The sequence below is a fragment of the Haliotis cracherodii genome, unplaced genomic scaffold, assembly GCF_022045235.1.
Source record: "Haliotis cracherodii isolate W230 unplaced genomic scaffold, xgHalCrac1.p SCAF_10, whole genome shotgun sequence".
Taxonomy (NCBI): Eukaryota; Metazoa; Mollusca; class Gastropoda; order Lepetellida; family Haliotidae; genus Haliotis; species Haliotis cracherodii.
Genome location: NW_027266265.1, coordinates 39,761,194 through 39,770,500, shown reverse-complemented (window position 1 = coordinate 39,770,500; position 9,307 = coordinate 39,761,194). Strand labels below are relative to the sequence as shown.

The following is a 9,307-nucleotide window of genomic DNA, read 5'->3' as shown; positions in this document are numbered from 1 at the left end:
CAGTTTGTACCTAAATCAGTGGCATATTTATTAAACACTTTTAACGAAACTGGTTCGTTGTGTCAGGTTGAATGTTAGATGCCATGCCAATCTGAACCATGCTGGGATAGAAACTTCTGAATACCACGACACGGTTGAGTGAGTAAGTTTGGTGTAACGCCTATTTGAACAGTTTTTTTTAACCATTCAATAACACCACGGAGTGTTAGATAATTGTGAGAGGAGTCCAAAGTAATGGCAGCCATAGACGAATTGTTACCAATCTGGGACTCAAACTACGACCCTGGCACTCTGCGAATTGCGGCACTTAGACCTCTGAGTTACCCGTTTCCCTTACAGGAATAATAATTACCATTAGCATACCTCGCCAACACTAAAGTGCGCAATACCTGTGGAAGAGGCGCGCCGATATTCATCTTCAATCTCATTACAAACTAGGAGATCGAAGGGGCAATATTGACCCAATGCTAAGGCGCCGAAATACTCGACGAACATTCCACAAAACCTGTTTATACTCACAGCGTCACGACATTCACTAGCCTGTAAAGTAAATCAGTTGAGAAGTAAAAAAAGCTGTTAAGACATTAATTATAAATAGCAATATCAAGATTTCATTTGATTGTCTGGCAACTACACCGTGTCCCATTTGCACCCCAAGCAACTAAACTGCTCATTTGACAGCCAATTCTATAAATTATAAAAAATAATTTCCAAAAACATCAGCAGCTAACTACCTATGATATCCCTGGTTAATGGGGCATGCGACTACTTCAAAGTAAAATCACCAGAGTTCACGCAGGTGTACGCCACCCGGGGTACTGCTCAGTATACAACCTGCTATATATGGCGTTGACTAGTACTAAGGCTTTCATGGCCCCTCTTCAGTACTAACCTAGCTGTCCCATGCCGTCTTGACATATGAGGGACATAACTGATGTGTACACCTGTTTTCACAGCCATGTACACTCTTCAAAAAAGGAAACGCACAGGTAGACTTTTAGTAAATGTATTGTATCTAATAAAGTCGATATATTTAATTTAATGTCATAGATACAAATATGAAATTTTGGAGGTCGATAGTCACATGTTGGCGTTGTACCAAGGCACTGAAAACTGTTCATTGTCATGTCACATAAGGCCACAAGGTTGCGCTGAACTCAGTATCTCGTGTGACCGCCCCGGGCAGCAATCACGGCTCTGCATCTCCTCGGCACTGACTGGATAAGTGTACGAATTCTGTCCTGCGGAATTCTGCTTGTAACGCGTTAGCCAGTTGTGGGGGTGTCTGCGGCGTGTTCTGACGTTGACGTACACGTCGATCGAGTTCATCCCAGAGGTGTTCGATTGAGTTGAGATCTGGAGATCTCGACGGCCAGGGTAAAGTGATGGTGTTGGCATTATGAAGGTAGTCCACCGTGACATCGCTAAACCACACTCGTCTCCAGTTTCTCAAATTCCAAGGCTGTAAGGTATGGCACCAACGCAAGCGTCACTGTCGATGGATCTGTTGCAAAACAGGGACGATAACTGGTCTTCTGGGTCGGATTCCAGCCTCGCGAAGATGGATCTTGGCAGTCTGGTCCGATATCCTCCTCAAACCAGGGATGCGTCCTGCAGTCTCCGTAGCTGTGGCATTGCGATGACGTAGGTGGAACAGTCGAATGTAGCGATCCTGCGCTGGGGTGGTAACTCTTTGTCGACCCGTTCTCGGACGGTCTGCAGTGAAATTGAACTGTGTGTAACGGTCACAAAGGCGGCAAATGTTGCTGTGGTGGACGTTGACGTGGCGTGCAACAGAAGACTGCGATTCCCCTCTTTGGATACGTCCTATGGAGATGTTCCCATCGGCAGCGCAGAGTTTTAGCATTGTCGAACTTGTTGACAAATGAATGACAAATTATTGGGTTATGCTTACCATTTATAGCCACTACCACGAGTTACGAATGCCATAACATGCACGTGTAATTTGTTTTACTGTTTTCCTCCATGACAATTTTGTGCAAGTGTGAAAACAATGCCGTTTAAGATACTACAAATCGACACTGCGTTTTGACGCACCATTTGTCGAATATCAGGCCACCAACATTTTCCAATAACATATTTCAAATTTATATACCGGATTTTTTTGTGTAGTCAAGTTCAATTGGCTACATACTTTCTGTTTGTTTCTTTTTTTGAAGAGTGTATGTCCCATGGCAGCAGTAAATACGCTAAGTATATCGGGGAATCATAATCGGGCGGCAATGCTTTCATGTTGGGCCAGCAAATACATCGATATCTGAACCATCCACCGTGTCAGGTGTGTAACAACTGGTTGCATCCTCTTAAAAATGAAAGTGCTTTCGCTTCATTAAACCATTAGTGTATTGGTGTATTGGTGTATTGGTGTATTGGTGTGTAGCTATTGTCTTATCACCCATGCGAACGATAAACTACGAAAACAAAACGATAGGAACTATGGAACACCCAGTGAAATTCCTGTCCCCATATCTCATTATCTGTTACATTTAAATTGGTTCTGCTGGCTACACCTAGGAAATATATACTGAAAGTTAAAAGATACGCAAATACTGAATAAACTGAGCCATTGTCAATTACCTAAAAGTGATGATGTATTCGTATTGGTATTCGGTGACGCGGTGAGTGAGTGAGTGAGTGCTATGGCTTGGGATGAAACGTGAGGGGTTGAAATAAGTAAGAAATACGTCTTATGATGTAAATTTGCATTCGCACCGTTATTAGTAGTCGGTCAAACAGACCCTGAAATAAATATATCTAACAGCCTATACAAGTCTATAATCGTGGGCATGTCTTTACATCGGTTTTCTGAAAATGAAGAGAGTCTCTGGACACCTTTTTATATTATATTTCAATATATTAAGATAATTTAACAACTGCGTTTAATATGAAATATTTTCATTTCAGTGACTAGATGTTACTCTACGCTATTAGTAAATATACAATTAATGAACATTGTATTAACCCCGCCCACAGTTATTGTCCTTGTGATGTCAAATTTAAACTCTCACCTCACTACCACAGCTAGCGTTCTAATTGCATAGCTCCTTTTGAGGTACATATTTACACTGCTACGCTGAGTTCCAATTTCTCGTTCAGCTTCCTTCGGCACAGAGTGGACACAGCCCTTCACGCATTCATGCGCTCTGAGGCATTCCTCATTCTTAACCTGTTCCTCGCGAATCAAAAGCCCTGCATAGTTTCACATAGAACACTTTCCCCAAAGCTTCGTTGTGTCCGCTCGTATGCAAGGTTGACTGCAGAGTTCGTAATTACATACCGACGGTACAGCCTGTCATCGGAGTGGAAAGGCAAAACACTCACGGCAACCTGTTTCTATTGCTTTATACATCGCCACCCATTTGATGACTGAGACTATCCTGATTTTGTTCTGGAATTAGACCATGGCGACATATTATACCTTCAGCTGTGTTCAGATGAATGGCTTCTGGCTGTAAACATCTTCCATGCATCCCTCGAATCTCTGTCACAATAAACTTGTTATGACATATCGTTCACTTGTGCCATGTTAGTGGCAGACTGATCAACTGATTGAATGGACACGAGTGTCCACGTGCTAGGCGCGAAATACTCGGTGAAGTGTTGCGACCCTTATCCCTGCCAGCATCCGCTGTAAGTGGGCCTTGGTTCGATTCCACGAATTTAGCCCCAAATGTGATCCTTTGACTGTCAGGACTAAACCCATGCTCGAGTTGTTTGATAGGCATTACTTAGAAGTTGACAAAGTCTTTCTTGACAAGGGTGTAAGGATCTATACCAAAACGTCGCCTTTACAGTAATTAAAAAAGTTGTTATCATTAAATTGTGTGTACTTTGTAAACCCGTACTCGTAGATTTCATCAGGGAACAAGCATCAGTGACCAGCGTTGATTCTTCCCACATTTAGCTGACACGATGCAAGTGAAATAATATTCAAATTAGTCTGGGGGTGGGATGGGGTGGGGTTAGGGGTAGGGGTAGGGGTTAGGGTTAGGGTTAGGGTTAGGGTTAGGGTTAGGGTTAGGGGTAGGGTTGAAAGGTCCCTTGCACTCTTGCTTACCGTAAAATACTACTTATTTGGATCGTGTGGTCTGGCTTTGTGACTTGGTTGACAGCATGTTATCGCAGCCTCCCCCGTGGGTTGTTGCTCATATCATCCACTGAGTCTTCTGGCCCAGACCCTATTATTTACGACTGCCGGCATATAGCTGGATTATTGAACTGACTGAGCCGCAGCACAAAACAAAAACAACACAAAACAATTCAAAGCGTCGTGTAACTACACATTGGTACTGACATATTGGTACTGACATATTGTTATTGAGATATTGGTACTGACATATTGGTACTGACATATTGGTACTGACATATTGGTACTGACATATTGGTACTGGCATATTGGTACTGACATACATGTTTTGATATTGACATGGAGACTGAACTGAAAACTCGAAGAGAGGCAGGTATTAATCACATCGGGGAAACCACGAGTAAGGGTATGGCGCTGACAGACCAAAGATCCTTATCTGGGCAAATCCGGGATTCGAACCCCTACCAGTTGACACGTAACTAAGAGACGCATTATGTGTTGGTTACATACGATAAATGCGACGAAACCCTTTCCAATATTCAAATGAAATATCTGCCAAAAGATGAGTCGATGTACGATTCCGTCTATATCATGAATCACCATCAGATGGTGAAGATACCAGGTGTTGGCAAAAAGATGACCGTACCCTGTCCCATCCGTCATAAACACATGCAAAGGCAAGTCAATTGTTCACTTGAAAAACAACAACACGGGAACATAATATGGTACAAGTCAAAATTGCATCGGATATCTGATGCGTCACTGATGCGTCAAATTTAGATATAGATATGTCATTCACGTGTCTACCATCGAACTTTTTGAAAGCTTTACTTTTAAGTACACAGAAGCAGCAGATGGCGATTATATGACGTAACGAAACGATCATGCTAAAAATGGTAATTAACAGTGTGATTAATGTTGTACTAAATTACCCGAAACTCATTATGTTGTTGCTGCACATGACTACCCCTGTATCCACCCGTAGCCTGTTACCCCGGGTGCTCAAGACCTCTCGCCTGCACAAGGCAGATGTGACCAGACAGGTAAGAAGGTGCAAGGTTTTCTGTACAATAGGTATTGTTTGCCACGATGGAATATATTTATTATCACATGTATGCAGATTAATCAATGATTGCACGTTTCTCATTGTGTATATTTTGAAGGATATAAAGTTAGTGTCCGTTAGTATTAAGGTTTCTCAATTATTACCAAGACGTGTCAGTTATTACCAAGATGTTTCAGTTATTACCAAGGCGTTTCAGTTATTACCAGTTCGCCTTTGTTGTTACCAAGACGTCTAAAATATTACGATGGTGTTTCAGTTGTTACCAAGACGTCTCTGTACCAAGACGTCTCAATTATGAATATTTACCGAGGCGTCTCAATTGTTACCAAGACGTGTCAATTATTACCAAGATGTTTCAGTTATTACCAAGGCGTTTCAGCTATTACCAATTCGTCTCAGTTATTACCAAGACGTCTCAATTAATACTACGGGTCTCAGTTATAACCGAGGCGTCTCAATTATTACCAAGACGTGTCAGTTATTACCAAGATGTTTCAGTTATTACCAAGGCTATTACATTATTACCAAGGCTTCTCTATTATTACCAAGACGTGTCAGTTATTACCAAAATGTTTCAGTTATTACCAAGGCTATTTAGTTATTACCAATTCGTCTCAGTTATTACCAAGGCGTCTCAATCATTACCAAGGCGTCTCAATTACTATCAAGCGTCTCAATTATTACCAAGGGGTCTCAATTATTACCAAGGCGTCTCAATTATTATCAAGCGTCTCAGTTATTACCAAGGCGTCTCAATTATTACCAAGGCGTCTCAATTATTATCAAGCGTCTCAGTTATTACCAAGGCGTCTCAATTATTACCAAGGTGTCTCAATTATTATCAAGCGTCTCAATTATTACCAAGGGGTCTCAATTATTACCAAGGCGTCTAGGTTATAACGCAGGCGCCTCGGTTATCACCCATGCGTGTTAGTCATTACAATTGCGTTTTAAATAGTGGTTAATATAATATACACACTTAGAACATATTCACCCGTGTGACGAACAGCACTATGCACAGGACCCAAAACACACACACACACACACGCACACACACACACACGCACGCACGCACGCACGCACGCACGCACACACACACACATGGCAAAGTACACACTACCAATCGTATTATAAACCAGATTAAAAACATTATAAACACGACCAATAATATAATACATACGACCAACAACACACGATACACACGACCAATATTCTAATACACACGACCAACAGCATTATACACACGACCAACAGCATAGTACACACGACCACACCACCCCGTATTTAAATAAGTCAGAAGTCTCCAGAGGATCAACCAATGATGTTATTTGTTCATGTACAAAGGAAACCCCTGTGGTGAAGGTACGGCCCACCCGGTGTAAGCTGCGAGACCGGTTTCAGGCATGCTATAGTGACTTGTCAGTGTGGTTCCCCGAGAACCTTCACGCCTTGGTAAACATGTTGGCGGCCGTCGCTTTCAACACACGACACTTCAGTGCACGTGGGACATAAGGTAGATGCTATTGCTGTGGTAAACATGTTGGCGGCTGTCGCTTACAACACACGGCCCTACAGTACAGGTGGGACATAAGGTAGATGCTATTGCTGTGGTAAACATGTTGGCGGCCGTCGCTTACAACACACGACCCTACAGTACACGTGGGACATAAGGGTAGATGCTATGGCCGTGGTAAACATGTTGGCGGCCGTCGCTTACAACACACGACCCTACAGTACACGTGGGACATAAGGTAGATGCTATTGCTGTGGTAAACATGTTGGTGGCTGTCGCTTACAACACACGACACTACAGTACAGGTGGGACATAAGGTAGATGCTATTGCTGTGGTAAACATGTTGGCGGCCGTCGCTTACAACACACGACACTTCAGTGCACGTGGGACATAAGGTAGATGCTATTGCTGTGGTAAACATGTTGGCGGCTGTCGCTTACAACACACGACCCTACAGTACACGTGGGACATAAGGGTAGATGCTATTGCTGTGGTAAACATGTTGGTGGCTGTCGCTTTCAACACACGACACTACAGTACACGTGGGACACAAGGGTAGATGCTATTGCTGTGGTAAACATGTTGGTGGCCGTCGCTTTCAACACACGACACTACAGTACAGGTGGGACATAAGGTAGATGCTATTGCTGTGGTAAACATGTTGGTGGCCGTCGCTTACAACACACGACCCTACAGTACACGTGGGACATAAGGGTAGATGCTATTGCTGTGGTAAACATGTTGGTGGCCGTCGCTTACAACACACGACACTACAGTGCACGTGGGACATAAGGGTAGATGCTATTGCTGTGGTTAACATGTTGGTGGCCGTCGCTTACAACACACGACACTACAGTACACGTGGGACATAAGGTAGATGCCATTGCTGTGGTACAAGGAAGAATGTAAGTTATTGCTGTTGTGCACATGACTTTGTAAGTTTTTGTTGTGGTGCACATGAATCTGTATGTTATGGCTGTGGACCACAGGAATCTATACGTTACAAGGGTCTATATGCTGATGCACAGGGAACTATGGACTAGGGGCGTGGTACACAGGGGACCATGGACAAGGGATGTGTTACACAGGTGACTATGGACAAGGGATGTGGTACACAGGGGACTATGGACTAGACATGTGGTACACAGGGGACTATGGACTAGCGATGTGGTACACAGTGGGCCATAGACTAGCGATGTGGCACACGGGGGACTATAGACTAGGGATGTGGTACACAAGGGACTATAGACTAGGTATGTGGTACACAGGGGACTATGGACTAGCGATGTGGTACACAGGGGACTATGGACTAGCGATGTGGTACACAGTGGGCCATAGACTAGCGATGTGGCACACAGGGGACTATAGACTAGCGATGTGGTACACAAGGGACTATAGACTAGGGATGTTGTACACAGGGGACTATGGACTAGCGATGTGGTACGCAGGGGACTATGGACTAGCGATGTGGTACACAGGGGACTATGGACTAGCGATGTGGCACACAGGGGACTATAGACTAGGGATGTGGTACACAAGGGACTATAGACTAGCGATGTGGGACACAGGGGACTATAGACTAGGGATGTGGTACACAGGGGACTATAGACTAGCGATGTGGTACACAGGGGACTATGGACTAGCGATGTGGTACACAGGGGACTATAGACTAGGGGCGTGGTACACAGGGGACTATGGACAAGGGATGTGTTACACAGGTGACTATAGACTAGCGATGTGGTACACAGGGGACTATAGACTAGGGATGTGGTACACAGGGGACTATAGACTAGGGGCGTGGTACACAGGGGACTATGGACAAGGGATGTGTTACACAGGTGACTATAGACTAGCGATGTGGTACACAGGGGACTATAGACTAGCGATGTGGTACACAGGGGACTATGGACTAGCGATGTGGTACACAGGGGACTATAGACTAGCGATGTGGTACACAGGGGACTATAGACTAGCGATGTGGTACACAGGGGACTATAGACTAGCGATGTGGTACACAGGGGACTATAGACTAGCGATGTGGTACACAGGGGACTATAGACTAGCGATGTGGTACACAGGGGACTATAGACTAGCGATGTGGTACACAGGGGACTATAGACTAGGGATGTGGTACACAGGGGACTATAGACTAGCGATGTGGTACACAGGGGACTATAGACTAGCGATGTGGTACACAGGGGACTATAGACTAGCGATGTGGTACACAGGGGACTATAGACTAGCGTTGTGGTACACAGGGGACTATAGACTAGCGATGTGGTACACAGGGGACTATACACTAGCGATGTGGTACACATAGGTAGATTTGCTATTGCTGTGGCACACATAGGTATGTATGCTAGGGCTGTGGTACAGCTGCGTATGTTAGCTACTGCTGTGGTAAATCTTTACGCCTCGATCAAATAGGTCAGCCCTATACAAGACACCCTCTCTATTGGCGAGACATAACTGGCAATTTCTCTTTCAGAGTGCGAATAATACCATAGAATCTTGGGCTGCCACACCTTGCTTGAAGCCTATTAACCAAAAACGCTTCATTCTTTTTAGCTCTTTGAAATACCTTGCTACAATAACACGGTTGTGAATTTCAACAGTAAA

At 44.1% G+C, this 9,307-nt stretch overlaps 1 protein-coding gene across 1 annotated transcript; it reads left to right on the top strand.

Annotated features, from left to right (window-relative positions):
* The first annotated feature begins 7,793 nt into the window (after positions 1–7,793).
* On the top strand, positions 7,794–9,008 carry LOC139453808 (uncharacterized PPE family protein PPE16-like). Its single transcript, XM_071235269.1, has one exon. It carries the CDS (start codon positions 7,794–7,796, stop codon positions 9,006–9,008), a length of 1,215 nt encoding a protein of 404 aa, XP_071091370.1.
* Positions 9,009–9,307: the final 299 nt, after the last annotated feature.